Raw genomic sequence first — 20,375 nt, 5'->3', positions numbered from 1 at the left:
TTTCACTCATGAGTTTTGAGATCTTCCCTATTCATGCTATTTCCCCAAACTCCTCACTGAGCTTAATCAATTAATAATTATATTTAGAAACATTCAAAAGGACAAAGACAAAAAAGCTATTTATCAAACTTTAAATCATTAGAAAGATAATGAGAAATATATATATTCTATGTCACTGTTAACATTATGAAAATAATGAACAACCCCCCCATTATAGTTCATTTGGAAACCGTTAAATATTGTTATCTTCTGTGTTCGTAAACATTGGAGATGGATTGAGATTTTTTTTGTGAGAACACTGTGCCTTTAAGTTATTAGTTGATGTGATATTCAGCATGTCTAATTAATATGTAAATAAAAGTTAATAATGGGAAGCAAAGAATACAAAAAAAAGTGTAAGAGGCAGCTAAAAGCTTTCAACAGCTTGTATGAGTCAGCAGCTCTGGATCTTTCATTCACTGTGACTGCAAAAGAGAAACCTCACACCACAATGCAAAAGGAAACTACCAGAATTATAACACATTCATACCTTGTATTTACTGTCATAGGTACAGTGAATGGTAAACATGGCTTAAAGTTCCTGAAATGTACATGAGCTACAAAGCACGCTGCTTTCACTGCTATTAACAACGAGCTATCAAAATTCCAGAAGGATTTAGAAATGGAGTGTGCATCCATAAAACCTCATGTTTCCTTATAATTTTCTGATATGAAGCTTGTTCATAAGAACAGGATGAGTACCTTAATTTGGAGAAATATGCACCGTAACTCCCACAGTGATGGCAGTGATATATCTACTGATGAGGAGCCTCTCTTTCGGCAAAGCTCCAATGAAGAAAGCAGAGTAAATGTAAGTATATATTATAGTAGGAGTTGGAAAACAGCTTTTGTAATGCATTTTTCAAGCATGAAAAAAATGTAATAGTTTATGAAGTAGAAAAAAAATGAAAGTTTCATTCCAGAGAATGACAGTATCAAAATCATTGTACACGACATTGTGATGGATGTTGATAAAGTACAGCTAGAAATCCGAGTCAGTTATGCATGAATATAAGTACACATGGATGCATTTTTACATTGTCGCATATCACCAGTAAACCCTCCAGAATAAAATATCTGATTTCTGTTCCCTCTATAAGTTAGAGAAGCTACCTAAGGACAAGTACAGACTGAACATCATAAATACACAGCTCCTGAATTTCAGCAGGTCACAGAGTTAATTCACTCTGCTCCTTTTGCAAAGTTCTGACATTTCCAATCATCTACTTTTGTATTTCACTGGTAGGGGCTCCTAATCTTTTGTTGTGCATTTCTGTGTTAAAACCTGATACAGATTACAATTGAAATGTGTCAATTTAATTCTATCATTGTTCCTGAATGGCTGTTGTACATGTATACTTATACTGGTCATAATTTACACTGTCAATGAAAGGAGAATAAGTGGTCTTCTTTGATAGAGGAGTTGATTTTGATTAACTGGTTTCTAACAGTACAATCTCCACCAAATGGTGTACATTTCTGATATGTTCTGCATATTTCACAGATGCAGAAATATGTATAAAGTATGTATAACTGTATTTTGTTTTAAAAGTTGTGTTCTGTTTGTGCAATCATTGCTCTCGAACTATGAAATCAATTCAACATGCAAAACAGAGAAGAAAATAGAGAAATGAATGAGATCATAAGCACACTGGATACATTTGATATAGATATTCATAGCTGCCATTAGGAAAAGATGACAATAAACAGAGAACTACAGTGTCATGTTCTACTCAACGAAACTGCAGACTCCCATGTAGCAAAAACAGCAGAAATGCCGACTGTAGACACATCATTGTGATATTTTCCACCAATATATCATTTTATTATTTAATATTGCCCATTTACAACATTGCCCAAAACTAAATTACATGTAAAATCCTGGTGGCAGTCTTGGAATTGGGGGATGGTGGATATGAGGTAATAGGGGTAAGACACATTGAAACAGTGGTTTCCCTTGGGGACATTTTCTAGTGGAGTTAAGAGTTTTGCATGGAGTATAAATTCCATTTCGGTCATACAGAGGAATTTATTTTTATTCCTGAAAATGGAATCAATAATTTACAAACCTCCTTCAACAGAATGATTATAAGAATACTTTTTGTGATGATGCAGCTGTAGCTCATTGCTTGTCTTTGAATGGAGTTAAGCAAATAAACATCTGTTGCTCACATCCACAAGGGTCGAGAAAGCATTGGTACTACTGTTTAGTAGATTTAATAGGTTGGATTTGCCCACAGGCTTCAGCACTTTGAACTAAAGATCACTGGGTTCTTGAGTCCATGATTACCAGCAGCAAGACTGGCTGATCAAATGTCAGGGAGTTGCCTCCTAAGTGGTCACCTCTGCATTCACTGTACTCCTCAGGACTGTGCGTGGATTCCTAACGCTGCATCTCAAACAGAAGTACTTGAGTCTTGGAAGACCCATGTAGAGAGGTAGGAGTTGCTGAGGTCAGGGACTTCATGAGTGGTTCAAACTTATAGTGAAACCCATTAGGACTTTCGTAATAGAGGGGAAACCCTTCAAACAGAATTATTTGGACTACAGGTACAGCGTCTCCTGACCACAGCCCCATTATTGGAGAATCAAGCTTTCTGTTCAGAGTAGCAGTTGTCCTGCTGCAGGCAGGCAGTCTCCACTGAACTGGCAACTTCCTCATATGGTGATGGGCAACTCCATCTATGGCCAATGGCAAATGGCCCCTAATTAGGGTCTCATCATTGTTTAGTAGCTGCCCACCTCTGTGAAGTGCACATGTGACTCACTTTCAACTCTCCACTAGAAAATGTCCCCAAAGGAAACCACTGTTTCAATGTATCTTACCGCTATTACCTCATATCCACCTTCCCCCAATTCCAAGACTGCCACCAGGATTTTACATGTAATTTAGTTTTGGGCAATGTTGTAAATGGGCAATATTAAATAATAGAATGATATATTGGTGGAAAATATCACAATGATGTGCCTACAGTAGGCATTTCTGCTGTTTTTGCTACGTGGGAGTCTGCAGTTTCGTTGAGTAGAACATGACCACTGTAGTTCAGTGTTTATTGTCATCTTTTCCTAATGGCAGCTATGAATATCTATATCAAATGTATCCAGTGTGCTTATGATCTCATTCATTGAGGCAATTCACTGGCTGGAATTTGATATATTTTGGCTGTCAGGCTGGAGAAAACCGTTGGATATAGATAAGAAAGAGCTAATGCTGAGGGGCTCCACAAGCACCACTTTGATGTCATATGAACCTCTGGGCAAAACAGATTAGGATCTCAGAGGAGTAAGACATATTATCTACACTCTGCAACAATCTGTCTATAATATGAATCTAACCAATAACTAGTTTTAACATGCAAAAATAAATTCTTCAATAGGACAATCTCTTCTAGTTAGACCAAGAATTGGTTTTCTTCAGCCACCCTAAACCAAGCAGACCCCACACCTAAAAAGGATGGTGGCAGCAAACTTATACATAGTAAGGTGCATGTATCAGAAAGATCTCCAAGGACACCTTATCCTTTTATAGTGTCATAGAATCATACAGCACAGAAACAGCCCCTTTCAGTCCAACTCATCCATGCCAATCAGGTTTCTCAAACTAATCCAGTCCCATTTGCCTGTATTTGGTCCATATCCCTCTAAACCTTTCCCATTCATTCACCTTTCAAAATGGCTTCCAAATGTTATAACTGTACCTGCATCTACCACTTCCTCTGGCAATTCATTCCATATACACATTACCCTGTACATGAAAAGGTTGCCCCTCAGGTCTCTTTAAATTTTTTTCTCTCTCATCTTAAATGTATGCCTTCTAGTTTTCAATTCCCCTCTCTGCTCACCTTATCTATGCCTTTAATGATTTTATAAACCTCCATAAGGTCACCCCTCAATCTCATTTGCTCCAGGGAAAGAAGTCCCAGCTTAAACAGCTCCCCATATAACACGAACACTCCATTTGGAGTCAGACTCATTCACAAATGTCAATGTCTTGCCGTACAGAGATTCTTTTTCAATAAAGTTAAACCAAGGCAAATGCAAAATACACTTGGCCCATTTTCTACTTGACAGGAGAAGTGTACATCTGCATATACTTCTGGGGATGAATTAGAATGGTGGTCAAGAAAATTATCATGATAGCAGATCTTCAGGGAAAAGATGGAACTTTCTCTTTGGTGAAATGTACGTTTGTTTGACCTTTATGTCCCTCATTAAAACCTTCAAAAGATTTGCAAAGCTTGCAAAATCTTTGACGTTGAGTAAAAATGGTCAAAAATGCTGAGTAATCCATCCACCTGTTCCTTCTAATATAATGGGAAACAAAATTAAGAACCTCACAAGTTTAGTTTAGAGTACTTACATTGTGGATCTGAAGTATTTTTCTCTCAGGTTGTCAAAGGTAGTTCTATTCAGGTGGAAAGCAAAAAAGCAAAAGCAAACTACAAAACGTCTTTTTGAAACTTGAAAGCTTTTTTTAAAAGATTCATGGGATGTGAATTTATTGCTTTCCCTAGTTGCCCTTAAGAAGGTGGTGGTGAGCTGCATTTTTGAATCATTGCAGTCCATTTGATTTAGGAAGACCCACAGTTTGTGAGACAGTTTTGTACCAATGACACTGAAGGAATGGGGCAGCACAGTGGCTCAGTGGTTAGCACTGCTGCATCACAGTGCCAGGGACCTGGGTTCAATTCCTGCTCTCAACTGTCTGTGTGGAGTTTGCACATTCTCCCCGTGTCTGCATGGGTTTCCACTGGGTACTCCAGTTTCCTCCCACAGTCCAAAGATGTGCAGGTCAGGTGAATTGGCCATGCTAAATTGCCTGTAGTGTTAGGTGCATTAGTCAGGGGTAATTGTAGGGGAATGGGTCTGGTTGCTCTTCGGAGGGTCGGTGTGGACTTGTTGGGCCGAAGGGCCTGTTTCCACACTGTCGGGAATCTAATTTAACCTAATCTAATATATTTCCAAATCAAGATAGTGAATCCCTTGGAAGGGAACTTGCAAATGGTTCCCACATATCTGCTACCCTTGTCCTTCTGGATGGTAATAGTCCTATATGTTTCTCAGTACAGCATATTCACCAGCACCAGCTGATCCAAATAACACTCAGTTTAAGTCAGTGATTGTCATACCCTTTATACAATAAGCCTTAACATTGCTAGCAATTCTCATTGAGAATAAGCTATCAGTACCACAATCATTGTTACAAAACAAATGCTGTACAGGTTTCTCCACAGAGACAATCCAAGGCAGATACAGAATACAGTTGGCCCATTTTCTACATGATAGTTTCAGAGAATTTGGCATAATTGGGGTTAGTTTGGAATGCTGTTCAAGTAGATGATCTTTGTAGCCAGTCTTCATGATGGAGGTGACACAAACTCTTGGATGAAGTGTATGTTTTGCTGCATTGTGCCCTTCTTAATATTTTAAAGCATGCTGCTTATGCTGTTTAGTATGCAAGTAGTCCTGCATTGTAGCTTCACTAGGTTGACACCTCACAAGTAGAATTGTCTTGTCTGCTCCAGCCATACCCTCCTGCACTCTCCATTAAACAAGGGGGTTGATAACCCAGCCTGATGGCACTGAGAGAGCAGAAAATATACTGAGCTACTATGTTACAGACTGTGGTTGGATATACTTCTGCTGCTGGTGATTGCACACAACAGCTCATGGATGTTCAGTTTGGAGTGACTAGGCCTATTCAGAGTCTATTTCATTTAGTACGGGAGGACTGATGGTTAATATTCACAATGTGAATGTGAACTTTGTTTCCATAAGGACTTTTAAGTGGTCACTCCGACCTATAATGCCATGTTTGGACATGTCTCAGACAGATGTATTGGTAAGGGCAAGTTCAAATATATTTTTCTGTCTTGTAGGTTTCCTCACCAACTGCTGCAGGCCCAGTCTGGTAGTTGCACCCTTTAAAGATTCCACCAACTCAGTCAGTACTGGTGCTACTGAGCCATTTTGGAGACTGACATTGAAGTCTCTCACTCAGAGTACATCCAATGCCCTTGCCATATTTAGTACATCTCCAAATGGTGTTCAACATTCAGGTCTACTAATTCATCATCTAATGGTGAGAGTTGGTGCTAATCAGCAGGAGTTTTCCTTGCCCAGGTTTGCCCTGATGCCGTAAGAATTTATGGGGTATAGAGTTAATGTTGAGGATGCCCAGGACAACTGTTTCCCCAACAATACACCATGATGCCATACCTCTGGTGGCTCTGTCCTGTCTGTCGACCATGACATACCCAGGGACAGTTATGGTCGTGACTAGGACATTGTCGTTTAAGGTATAATTCCACAAGTATGACTAGGAGGCAGCTCATTCAATTTTGGCACAAGTTCCCAGATGTTGGTAAGGGGTCTTTGTCATTGCTTTCAATGCCGAGATAATTCCAGATATCCTATCCCATTCTTTAAGCCTGTAATAGTTTGATGCAACTGAAGGGCTTGGTAGGCAACTTTAGAGGATTGTTAAGAATTAACCCCATTGCTGTACATCTGGAATCACATGTAGGACAGACTTAATTAAATGTTTACCCTTTACACTGACAGAGTTCTGGAAAAAAAATTGCAATTTCAACAGAACAAAGAACGTATCTTCCACTTAGAACTTGGTGCCCATTTAGCAACAGCCTACTACGTTTATCTTTCTAAGTAAGGACAGCAATTTTCCTTCTCGAAAGGATATTAGTGAACCAGATATCAATTGGCAGACGTTATATGGTTGCCATAAGTTTGGTTTTTAATTTCAGATTTTATTGAATTCAAATTTCAATACCTGCAATGCTAGGATTCAATCTATGTCCCCAATCATGAGCCTGAGTTTCTGAATCATTAATCTACTAATATTACAACTATACCAGTACTTCCTCTGTTCTCCACATGTTCTAAGAATGTGCTGAGAATGTGTATCCATGAGATCTTTCAGCATCTACACTGATAGTTTCTTAAACACTCATTCCATCCTTAATATTACCTACACCAACATACCTATTGTGACTATTTCAGCACAAAACAAAAAACAAACACCATCATACACAATAGATCAAGGCTTACATAGGTATAAACATTATAACTGCAAGGACCACAAACTTCCACCTGCCTAAAAGCAAAGCCTTTAATCCTCCCCATGACTTATCTCTTCCAATTATGAGAAATGTACCTCAAAGAATATTTGTTGACATGTGGGGTTGGAGAGCTTAGCCAGGGAGATGTCTTGTTTTTTGTGTTAATGGAAATAATGAACCTTGGATTCACATTAGAAAAATTAGAAGCCAATTAAAAGCTCAGATAAATATACTGGGATGTATTTCAGGTTTCAATGTCAAAGAGATACTATGGATTTTGAATTAGAGAAACAGATTAGCGAGATATTTCTGGCAACAATTACAACTGGGAAATTTCAACAAGGGTTCTGAATGTGAGCAGGAATAAAAATATTCATTTCTTCCCTATTGTCATGCCTAATGTCTCACAGATGTTTCAGAACCACATGATCAGTGAGGTGATTCTTGGTCTGATTTGGCATTGAACTTAATGTTAGGAAAGATTTTGGAAACTGCATCATATCACAATTGAGTTTACTTTAGGAATCACATCATATAATTCAACAGAGACCCAATATTAAACCTCGTCAAGCTGCATGCAATATTAAAAAGCCAGTCTGCACCTTTTCAAAGTGAGGTGCATTCTAGCTGGAACAGGAGCCAGAAGCGACTGAAGATGATATTCTGAGCAGATAGAACACTGTTTAATAATGAAACATTGTGCAGCCCATACTGGAAGGTTATCAGTAACAGCTCTGGGGGCCTTGGTAGATTGGATGGAGACGAGATGAGGGCTCCTTTATAGACGTGGAGCCAGGCAGCTCACCAGACCAACTGTGAAGGTAATGACAACAGATACCCATTTCAATGTAAACTCTAAGAACCAAGATATCGTGCCTGTTACAACTGAATGAGTTTACATGTATGGTCAAGGTGAGCAAATTCATCTTCAAATGCTTTTTCTTACACAGGCATTACTAGCTCCATAAGCTGCTCCATTCACCACCCACTAACCTCAATCAGCTACTATCATTCTCAGTGCCAATTTATACCTCGCTTCAGAATTAAGCTAGATTGCTGCAAATACCAAACCGACAGCTCACAGCCTGTACACACTGTTAGCTATTCAAGCATATCAGGTACGTCACCCAAACCACATTCACTGATACACTTCCTTCTCAGAACATGGTGCATAACAGGCCACAGCATCTAACTGACAGGGGGTGACAATAAATAGATATCCTTACTCCATTTAACAGTCACACTAAAGCAGTGGTCAAAGGGAAGCTGAAACAACCACCCTTGCTTACTCCTTTTTCTGTTAAATACCAAACGAGTTGCAGCCTGATGAGACAATTGTGCAGGAACAAGATGTAGTAGAGGAAGAACTTCCTTTGCTTGATTTCATACATGCTCAAATATTGACAATTCCACACACTTTAGAGGGTAGTTTAGAAGTAAAAGTTTCACACAGTTTGACACTAGGTACAAGTGATCTGGAACATAATATTATGGAAAGGAAATGATAGATCATGTGAGGTCGCAACATGAGCTCAGTTGTGGAGACTCAAATGAGGACCTCTGTTGGACAACATACAGAAAGTCACTGATGGGCACTCATAGAAGTGATGTGAACATTGACAGGCTTGCCAAAAGGTACCCAGTCACTGTCAAGGAGCACAAGGGAAAACAGCTGCAGCATTTATGAAGTCTTTGTGCAGAGACATCGTGTATATTGTTCTTAGCTAATGGTGAGGTTGGCGATTTATTCCTAAAGACCCTGAGTGGATATGAATGTCCTTCTCTCACACCTCCCTGCTTTCTCTCTTCTAGTTTGAACTACACTGTGTTGCCTCAGCTCATTATCCTTGTCATGTTTCATAACAATGGAACCTGCAGCACCCTTGACTAGGAGCAAGTGTGAGCAGAATATATGATTTGAAAACTAAAACCTTCATCACATGTGACATCACTCGCTGCAGATTTCACTAAATAGCAGGACAAACCACCAAACTGAACAACTCACCCAACCAACTCAACAATAGCCAGTGGTAATCGATTAAAGTGGTTGATGATCCTTTTAATTAGCATTGATGGGAGTCCACCATGTGGCTGAATGCATGTTCAACTCTGTGACTCTAATAAAAAGCATTAGTTGAATCATTCAAGTGAAAAATTGCATCAATGGAGTTTAATCAACATTCCACATTGATGGACATTCTGCCTACTCTGTACTCTACAACACACACTCTTAGCACCCATGCTAACAAGCTTATCAAGTTGCTGTACAATAAGATCCATATCAGAAGAGTATGTGCAATATTTTTTCTGCTGCAAGCCAAATTTTGCCTTGATAGGAGGTTCCTCAATTACACATCATTAGATTTTGTTGTCATCAGCCGTCCTTCGGTTCAAGGATGACATCTAATCAGAGTCATGAGTTTCAACCGAGGGTCTTCATGGAACTGAACAGTCTATTTAACAACTAGGTTTAATGGCTGGCAGGCAGGTATGTAAGGCTGTTACAAAGCTGGTGAGACAGACACAAATAAACAATGAGAACAATATTACAATATTATATAATAAAACAATACAAAAGAATTGTATAAGTAAATAAGAAGTTTCAGTGTTTGTAGTAGCTTTAAAAGTTATCTAATACCTTGGAGACAGTAAATATCCCTAACAATTCCTCTGGATTGATATTTTTTCACAGAAGTTGCTGACCCTTTGTCATAAGCAAAGGGATTTTTTTTAGATCAGCAAATTTTAAGAACAATATTCATTTTACAAAGAAATCTGGTGAATTAATAGAAAGATATTCACAACACCCATTTACTCTTGTCCGTAACCCTCAAAATTATTGCCTCAACTTTATTCAAGAAAATAGCTAATGGAATTGGTTACATATTGAAAAGAATCTTTGGGCAATCATGAGAGTAGACAATTGGGCAAAAGTATTGAAGAAAGTCAGTCATGTATTAGAATGTTTATTTAAAGAAAAGGTAGGATACAACATCTCTTATGTCCAATATCTCTAATGATAAGAAAGTTAACATTAAGGCACTTTACCTGTATGCTCATAGCATTCGTAACAAAGCAGACGAACTAATGGCACAGATCATCATGAATGATTATGATGTGGTAGGCATCACAGAGATGTGGTTACAGGGGGGTCAGGACTGGCAGTTAAACATGCAAGGGTTTTCAACCTATCGAAAAGACAGGGAGGTGGGCAGAGGGGGTGGGGTTGCCTTGTTAGTTAAGAACAAAATTAAATCTATGGCACTGAATGACATAGCGTCGGATGATGTGGAGTCTGTGTGGGTGGAATTGAGGAACCACAAAGGCAAAAAAACCATAGTGGGAGTTATGTACAGACCTCCTAACAGTGGTCAGGACCAGGGGTGCAAAATGTACCAGGAAATAGAGAAGGCATGTCAGAAAGGCAAGGTCACGGTGATCATGGGAGACTTCAATATGCAGGTGGACTGGGTAAATAATGTTGCCAGTGGATCCTAAGAAAGGGAATTCTTGGAATGCTTACAGGATGGCTTTTTGGAACAGCTTGTCATGGAGCCCACAAGGGAGCAGGCTATTCTGGACCTAGTGCTATGTAATGAACCAGACTTTATAAAAAATCTTAAAGTAAGGGAACACTTAGGAAGCAGCGATCATAATATGGTAGAGTTCAGTCTGCAGTTTGAAAGAGAGAAGGCAAAATCGGATATAATGGTGTTACAGTTAAATAAAGGTAATTATGAGGGCATGAGAGAGGAACTGACGAAAATAAACTGGAAGCAGAGCCTAGCAGAGAAGACAGTAGAGCAAAAATGGCAGGAGTTTGTGGGTAAAATTGCGGACACTGTACAGAGGTTCATCCCCAAGAAGAGAAAGATTATCTGGGGAGGGATTAGACAGCCATGGCTGACAAAGGAAGTCAGGAGATCTATCAAAGAAAAAGAGCCTATAAAGTGGCCAAGAGCACTGGGAAATCAGAAGATTGGGAAGGCTACAAAAACAAACAGAGGATAACAAAGAGAGAAATAAGGAAGGAGAGGATCAAATATGAAGGTAGGCTAGCCAGTAATATTAGAAATGATAGTAAAAGTTTCTTTCAATACATAAGAAATGAACGACAGGCAAGAGTAGACATTGGACCACTTCAAACTGATGCTGGAAGCCTAGTGATGGGAGATAAGGAAATAGCAGGAGAACTTAATAAGTACTTTGCATCAGTCTTGACAGTGGAAGACATGAGTAATATCCCAACAATTAAAGGGAGTCAGGGGGCTGAGTTGAGTATGGTTGCCATTACAAATGAGAAAGTGCTAGAAAAGCTAAAAGGTCTTAAAATTGAAAAATCTCCTGGCCCCGATGGGCTACATCCTAGAGTTCTGAGGGAGGTGGCTGAGGAAATAGCGGAGGCGTTGGTTGAGATCTTTCAAAAGTCACTGGAGTCAGGGAAAGTCCCAGATGATTGGAAGATCGCTGTTGTAACCCACTTGTTCAAGAAAGGATCAAGGCAAAAGATGGAAAATTATAGGCCAATTAGCCTAACCTCGGTTGTTGGTAAAATTCTAGAATCCATCATTAAGGATGAGGTTTCTAAATTCTTGGAAGAGCAGGGTCGGATTAGAACAAGTCAACGTGGATTTAGTAAGGGGGGGTTGTGCCTGACAAATCTGTTGGAGTTCTTTGAAGAGGTGACAAGTAGGTTAGACCAGGGAAACCCAGTGGATGTTATCTACCTAGACTTCCAAAAGGCCTTTGATAAGGTGCCACACGGGAGGCTGCTGAGCAAGGTGAGGGCCCATGGTGTTCGAGGTGAGCTACTGGTATAGATTGAGGATTGGCTATCTGACAGAAGGCAGAGAGTTGGGATAAAAGGTTCTTTTTTGGAATGGCAGCCGGTGACAAGCGGTGTCCCGCAGGGTTCAATTTTGGGGCTGCAGCTGTTCGCATTATATATTAATGATCTGGATGAAGGGACTGGTGGCATTCTAGCGAAGTTTGCCGATGATACAAAGTTAGGTGGACAAGCAGGTAGTACTGAGGAAGTGGGGAGGCTGCAGAAGGATCTAGACAGTTTGGAAGAGTGGACCAGGAAATGGCTGATGGAATTCAATGTGAGCAAATGCGAGGTCTTTCACTTTGGAAAAAAGAATACAAGCATGGACTACTTTCTAAACGGTGAGAAAATTTGTAAAGCCAAAGTACAGAGGGATCTGGGAGTACTAGTGGAGGATTCTCTAAAGGTAAACATGCAGGTTGAGTCCATGATTAAGAAAGCGAATGCAATGTTGTCTCTTATCTCAAGAGGGTTGGAATATAAAAGCACTGTTGTGCTACTGAGACTTTATAAAGCTCTGGTTGGGCCCCATTTGGAGTACTGTGTCCAGTTTTGGTCCCCACACCTCAGGAAGGATATACTGGCACTGGAGCATGTCCAGCGGAGATTCACACGGATGATCCCTGGAATGGTAGGTCTAACATATGAGGAACGGCTGAGGATCCTGGTATCGTATTCATTGGAGTTTAGAAGATTAAGGAGAGATCTAATAGAAACTTACAAGATAATACATGGCTTGGAGAGGGTGGACGCTAGGAAATTGTTTCCGTTAGGCGAGGAGACTAGGACCCGTGGACACAGCCTTAGAATTAGAGGGGGTAAATTCAGAACAGAAAGGCTGAGATGTTTCTTCAGCCAGAGAGTGGTGGGCCTGTGGAATTCATTGCCACAGAGTGCAGTGGAGGCTGGGACGCAAAATGTCTTCAAGGCAGAAATTGATAAATTCTTGATGTCACAAGGAATTAAGGGCTACGGGGAGAATGCGGGTAAGTGGAGTTGAAATGTCCATCAGCCATGATTGAATGGCGGAGTGGACTCGATGGGCCGAATGGCCTTACTTCCGCTCCTATGTCTTATGGTCTTATAGTCTTAAGATTTGTTAACCCTGACATTTGTTGTAACTAAATTGTTAACTGCAGTTAAGTGTGAAGTATGCAGAGTAAAATCAGGAAGAACATTTTCATGTAAAGAGCAATAGGAATCTGGGACTGTCTTTACCCAAAACCTGTAAATGTTTGGACCATTTTCAAAACTCAAGAAGATGCTTTGTTCGGTGAGGATGTCATGAAAGATAGATCTAAAATAGGTAAATGGGTTTGAGGTGTGCAGGTTAAACATGATCTAATTTAATAATACAACAGGTTTAAAGGCTATGCCTTCTACACATGTTTGTATGTGTAGTGAAAGGATTACAAAGTCATCATGTAAATCCTGGTTTGAAGGCGGGAATCACGTTTGACAAACATTGGTCAACACCATTGACTGAGCATTTTCAAGTGGAAGCAGTGTTTCTTACTGCTTACTCTTTTGTCTATAACTATCATAGAAAACATCAAAATCTGTTCTAAGAAAATCTAAAAAAAAATCATCAACCAATTTTGTGCTGACAATCTTCTTTTTACAGGTTCTGCTGATATACTCAGACCAGGCTATGTTTCCCATTTATTTCAATGAAAGAAGTACAATTGCAGTTTTAATGGATTTGCTGCTTGTCACCACAGTTTTAGTGCTTATTTTTCTTGATCTGGTCTCATAGAATGCATATTCCCAAAATCAAATCACAATATTACCCTGTAAAATTTCAATACTTCTGTTGCAGTCAATTATATTTTATATAGCACTTTTAATGTGGCATTAATTACATCATCAATATTCCATAATATTATTTCTGGACAGCCTCTAACAGATGTCAGGGCAGTTTTCCTTCACCTAATGTTAAAGAGCACTTATGCAGAAAATATGCTGAACAGCTTTCAGACATTTTCCCAGGTTCTTTGATCTGTGTAACCAATTGCATTTACGTTGATCCAAAAGAAATTGACAAGTAGACAAAAATGCCATTAAGATTCAGAACCATCTGGAACAAATATTGCCAGGCAAACAAAAAGAATACAAGAACTATTCCTGCTTAATTTTAACCACTGAGCCGCTACAAATGTTATGTTTGTAAAGTTCCCCATTTGACAGGTTAGATTTGGGAAATAGTTCGATGGTAGCACTCTTACTGCTAAATCTGATCTACACCTGTTACAGAATTTGAACACATGATTTTGGTTGACATTTCAGTGCAGTGATGAGAATGTGCTCCATTTTTAATGGGGCTCTCTTAAAGGCATCCCCAATCTCCACATGTCCATACCTGGAGAAGAGCTTGGGGAGTTCTTTGAGTATCTTGGTGAAAAAATGTTTCCTTTAAACAACTGGGGTGGCTCAGTGGTTAGCACTGCTGCCTCACTGCACCAGGGTCCCAGATTCGACTCCAGTCTTGGGTGACTGTCTGTGTGGAGTTTGCACATTCTCCCCGTGTGCTCTGGTTTCCTCCCACAGTCCAAAGACGTGCAGGTCAGGTGAATTGGCCATGCTAAATTGCCCATAGTGATAGGTGCATTAGTCAGAGGGAAATGGGACTGGGTGGGTTACTCTTCGGAGGGTCGGTGTGGACTTGTTGGAGCAAAGGGCCTGTTTCCACACTGTAGGGAATCTAATCTAATCTAAAAAAAAACGAGCATGGAGGGATCTGGGAGTCCTTGTGCACTAAAGTTAGCATGTGGGTCAAGCAAGTAATTGAGATGAAATTCTGGGCAGCACGGTGGCACAGTGGTTAGCACTGCTGCCTCACAGCACCAGAAACCTGGGTTCAAATCCCACCTCAGGCAATTGTCTGTGTGGAGTTTGCACACTCTCCCCGTGTCTGCGTGGGTTTGCTCTGGGTGCTCCGGTTTCCTCCCACAGTATAAAGATGTTTCCTCCCACAGGTTAGGTGAATTGGCTATGCTAAATTGCCCGTAGTGTTAGGTGTAGGGGAGGTGGGTTGCTCTTCGGAGGGTCAGTGTGGACTTGTTGGGCCGAAGGGCCTGTTTCCACACTGTAAGTAATCTAATCTTTGATCCATACAATAAAAATCAGGCTATGTGGGCATTAATGTCACTGCTTTTGTGAAATGTTGCAATGTCCACCTTGGTTGCCATGTTTACTACATTACAGTGACTGCACTTTTAAATTATTTATCATGCCCTGAAAATATGAAAGAATAAAGTAAGTTCTTTCTTTGACTACTAGACTTTTTTGACATTTTAAAATAAGTGCAAAGCCAAAATGCAAAACATTATACAAGTGAGATAGAAGTCCTAGACAACTAAAAAGGCTTCAAACAAATAAATCGCAGTGATGGATTATATTTATCCCAGAGTTTTGTGGAAGAATATGAGGACAATTTGTAAGACATTGACAACAATTGCCATGGTAGTCTCTTGTGAGTCTTCAGGCTAGGCTTTAAGAGTAAGTACACATTAGTATTTAGCGGCATGAAACTTAGCACTACAATAGAAAGTGGTTAACTTCTCCCAGGAACAATCTTTTATATCTTGTTTAGTATAGGCTTATCTTGTGATGTCATGTACTAGCTGTCTCATTCAACACCTTCCCACAAGTTCTTTGGCTGGTTGTTAAATTCTTTATGCAATTGTTTCTAATAAGTAAAACAGGTTTGTCAGATAGGATTACCACTACCCCGTCTCTCCCTCAGTCTCTGAATTTATAAATTCTTTTACTTCCAGTTTTTTACTATCCTTTCTGGTCGAGCAGTGCTTTGGAATGGGAGAATTTGTTTTTCGATCATTTGAAGATAGCTGATGTAGTTGTTGACCTCCTGTTGACATTGATTGCAGCTGATCAGGCTCTTGATATCACTCATTAAGTTCATTGCATTTATTCCTAATGGGTCATGATGCTTTAGTAAGGTAAGATGTCTGCAAATTCAACACACTATTCCTTCTGATCTGTTAATGAGGTACAATCATTGTTAATTTGGAGCATGTTTTATAACAGTACCATTCCTATTGATTTATTTGATCCACACCATTTGACCTTGTTCCTGTCATGGCAATGGACTGATACAAAACCATCTGGTATCATTAGCTAGTTATTCATGACATAATTTATGCTCTTTGTGACAGCATTTTTTAAAATCAATGGGCCTCATTTGTGGCATTGACCATTTTGAAACAATAGTAAGGATTTTTTTTCTCATCAGTTGTCCCACTGGTGAAAAATTACTTTGGAGTGCAATGAGATGTTAGTTTAGTGAAGTTGTGATGGAGTCAAAAGGTGGCTTTTGACTCCATCACAACATCCAAAGATAACAAAACTAAATGTGGAGTCGAGTCAAAAGGTGGCTTTTGACTGGACTCCACATTTAGTTTTGTTATCTCACTGAAGATATCACCGTGAACAAGTGTTGTTTTGGAACTCTAAAATTGTCACAAAGTTCTTGAAAATTTCTTTGGCAAATTGTGGTCCATTATTGGATAACAGCAACTAGGACTCCATGAATTGCATTATTCCATGTCGGTATAATCTCTTTACTTGGATCCATTGAGAGAGATTGTCGGCCATTAGAAGATAAGAGCCTTCAAACACAAACAGGTCAGTCCCTGCACATTCCCAGGATCTAGTAGGAACAGTAGTAAAAAAAATCAATGGTCTCTTCTTTCACGTCTGTTATAAAATGTCCGATCTGTTTCATGATTTGTGGCTATCATATTGGGACGTCAGCTGTGGCTCAACATTTGGTGAAACCCAAGTGTCCTGGATGTCTCTTGTCTAGGAGGGATAACTATTCTATCATTGAAAAAAGGTTTTCAACCATTGTGAAATATTTCCTATGTTCGAAATAAAGTTTTATAATTCTGCCATCAGATTTCTTTACCGACCAGCCTTCAATAAAGTAGTGATGTATGGTGAGACATTAGGACCCTTTTCCTGTTAGCCTTTAATGAGATTAAGCCTTATTTGTATTGCTGGCCATTATATTTGTGTTGCTTGAATCTATGAACTGAGTTTGACCAGCTGATAAAGAATTCGCTGGCAAGTGACTCTCTCAAGGGGATACCTACTGATATCTAAAAATATCCTTAAATATATTTGGTCTTAAATGCAAATCTCATCAGATGAGTATGAAACCATTGTATCTATGGTTGTATTCTTGTCATTGTTTTTTTATCTTACTGTGAGACCAATATTTTAGGATCAGTCTCTGTAAGAACTATAGGACCAAGTATGAAATCTGGAAGTCTCTCATAGGCCCATGTAACTGAGAGCTTCCTCTTCAACATTATATTTTTTATAATTTCAGGATAATGAACTTGAATTGTTAATAATTCTTGATCATGAAAAAGCTTTGTTGTTTTAAAGAACATGTTTTTACTTATATCTTATTTTCCTTTTCAGAAACATTTTTTAATTTCTGCAGGTTAATGTAAAAAAGTCTAATTGTTCCAGAATTAGCCTCTTACTTTGGCTCAAAAAAAATTTCAAATTGAAGTACTTTAAATGAAAAAAATGCTGTATTTTTAATTTTCCCATGACAGAGGACAAAACTGTAAATTGCCATCATTTTCCCTTCTTTTGACTGGGTTTTACACTCTTTTTAAAAGCATTGAGAATTTGTGCTTTTTGCTTCTTTTCTGTGACATTGGTGTCTTTTAATGTTGAAAAGAATGGTATTGCGCTATTTTTGCATCTCCAAGACAATTTGTGTTGTACGATTAATCTTTACTTCAAAAGCATGATTTTTTGTAAATTCTTCTTCTGCTTTGGACTTTTTCACCTTGACTAATTGAACTGCATTCTCAGTCAAATGACCTTCTTAAAGAATTTTCTTTTCGAAGTCTATTTTCCCTCTTTTTTCTCCTGACATGGTCAAATATTTATAACAATACTCATTTACTAAATATACCAATTTAAGCATTCTTTTAGTTTCTCAGCCTAGAATTCATCCTTTAACGTAAGAATTTTAACTCTTTGTTGAAGAGGCAAATACTTTTGCAAAATTGACCAATTTGGCCTGGATTTATGATTTGGAGTTTTCTCTTTCTAACTTTGATAAGACTTTGTGTACTCTTCACAGGTTTTTCAGCAGTTTTCACTTTCCAGCTGCTTTGAGCTTTTAATGGCAGGCTTGGTCCTGATATTGCTTCAATACCCTTCTTAGCTATTGGGTAGGGCCTTCACTGATACAGACTGGTTCTATGTGCTTCTCAGCTGGTGAATATTTAAAGATATAGTCACAATTTTCTTACTCGAAATAAGACCATAAGACATAGGAGCGGAAGTAAGGCCATTTGGCCCATCGAGTCCACTCCGCCATTCAATCATGGCTGATGCGCATTTCAGCTCCACTTACCAGCGTTCTCCCCGTAGCCCTTAATTCCTCTAGACAACAAGAATCTATCAATCTCGGCTTTGAAGACATTTAGCCTCCCGGCTTCCACTGCACTCCGTGGCAATGAATTCCACAGGCCCACCACTCTCTGGCTGAAGAAATGTCTCCGCATTTCTGTTCTGAAATGACCCCCTCTAATTCTAAGGCTGTGTCCACGGGTCCTAGTCTCCTCGTCTAACGGAAACAATTTCCTAGCATCCACCTTTTCCAAGCCATGTATTATTTTGTACGTCTCTATTAAGTCTCCCCTTAATCTTCTAAACTCCAACGAATACAATCCCAGTATCCTCAGCCGTTCCTCATATGTTAGACCTGTCATTCCAGGGATCATCCGTGTGAATCTCCGCTGGACACGTTCCAGTGCCAGTATGTCCTTCCTGAGGTGTGGGGACCAAAACTGGACACAGTACTCCAAATGGGGCCTAACCAGAGCTTTATAAAGTCTTAGTAGTACATCTCTGCTTTTATATTCCAACCCTCTTGAGATAAGAGACAACATTGCATTCGCTTTCTTAATCACGGACTCAACCTGCATGTTTACCTTTAGAGAATCCTCGACTAGCACTCCCAGATCCCTTTGTGCTTTGGCTTTATTAATTTTCTCACCATTTAGAAAGTAGTCTATGCTTTTATTCTTTTTGCCAAAGTGCAAGACCTCGCACTTGCTCACGTTAAATTCCATCAGCCATTTCTTCGACCACTCTCCCAACCTGTCTAGATCCTTCTGTAGCCTCCCCACTTCCTCAGTACTATCTGCCTGTCCACCTAACTTCGTATCATCGGCAAACTTCGCTAGAATGCCCCCGGTTCCCTCATCCAAATCATTAATATATAATGCGAACAGCTGTGGCCCCAGCACCGAACTCTGCGGGACACCGCTCGTCACCGGCTGCCATTCTGAAAAAGAACCTTTTATCCCAACTCTCTGCCTTCTGTCAGACAGCCAATCCTCAATCCATCCCAGCAGCTCACCTCGAACACCATGGGCCCTCACCTTGCTCAGCAGCCTCCCGTGTGGCACCTTATCAAAGGCCTTTTGAAAGTCTACATAGACCACATCCACTGGGTTTCCCTGGTCTAACCTACTTGTTACCTTAAAAAAATTCCAACAGGTTTGTCAGGCATGACCTCCCTTTACTAAATCCATGTTGACTTGTTCTAATCAGACTCTGCTCTTCCAAGAATTTAGAAACCTCATCCTTAATGATGGATTCTAGAATTTTACCAACAACCGAGGTTAAGCTGATTGGCCTATAATTTTCCATCTTTTGCCTTGATCCTTTCTTGAACAAGGGGGTTACAACAGCCATCTTCCAATCATCCGGGACCTTTCCTGACTCCAGTGACTCTTGAAAGATCTCAACCAATGCCTCTGCTATTTCCTCAGCCACCTCTCTCAGAACTCTAGGGTGTATCCCATCGGGGCCAGGAGATTTATCAATTTTAAGACTTTTTAACTTTTCTAGCACTATCTCTTTCGTAATGGCAACCATACTCAACTCAGCCCCGTGACACCCTTTAATTTTTGGGATATTACTCATGTCTTCCACTGTGAAAACTGACGCAAAGTACTTGTTAAGTTCTCCTGCTATTTCCTTATCTCCCATCACTAGGCTTCCTGCATCAGTTTGAAGTGGCCCAATGTCTACTTTTGCCTGTCGTTTGTTTCTTATGTACTGAAAGAAACTTTTACTATTATTTCTAATATTACTGGCTAGCCTACCTTCATATTTGATCCTCTCATTTCTTATTACACTCTTTGTTATCCTCTGTTTGCTTTTGTATCCTTCCCAATCTTCTGATTTCCCACTGTTCTTAGCCACTTTATAGGATCTCTCTTTTTCTTTAATACATTTCCTGACTTCCTTTGTCAGCCAAGGTTGTCTAATCTCTTTTCTTCTCCTCAGATGGCTGTGGCTTTTGTAGAAGATCCCAACTACTTGCATATTATATGAGACAGTGATGCCCACTTGCTGCCACAATGTCA

At 39.6% G+C, this 20,375-nt stretch overlaps 1 protein-coding gene across 1 annotated transcript in view; it reads left to right on the top strand.

The window, feature by feature from the left end:
- The first annotated feature begins 561 nt into the window (after nt 1-561).
- Nucleotides 562-20,375, top strand: part of LOC122558381 (ninjurin-1-like) — a 41,736-nt gene continuing 21,922 nt past the window's right edge. Inside the window, exon 1 of the mRNA XM_043706889.2 lies at nt 562-850. Coding sequence (XP_043562824.2) covers nt 710-850 — 141 coding nt within the window. The 5' untranslated portion in view covers nt 562-709. The remainder of the gene's footprint in view (nt 851-20,375) is intronic.

Source organism: Chiloscyllium plagiosum, unplaced genomic scaffold (assembly GCF_037043375.1).
Source record: "Chiloscyllium plagiosum isolate Xiang-an unplaced genomic scaffold, Cpla_swu_hap1 HiC_scaffold_17, whole genome shotgun sequence".
Classification (NCBI taxonomy): domain Eukaryota; kingdom Metazoa; phylum Chordata; class Chondrichthyes; order Orectolobiformes; family Hemiscylliidae; genus Chiloscyllium; species Chiloscyllium plagiosum.
This window is presented reverse-complemented; position numbering and strand designations above follow the sequence as displayed.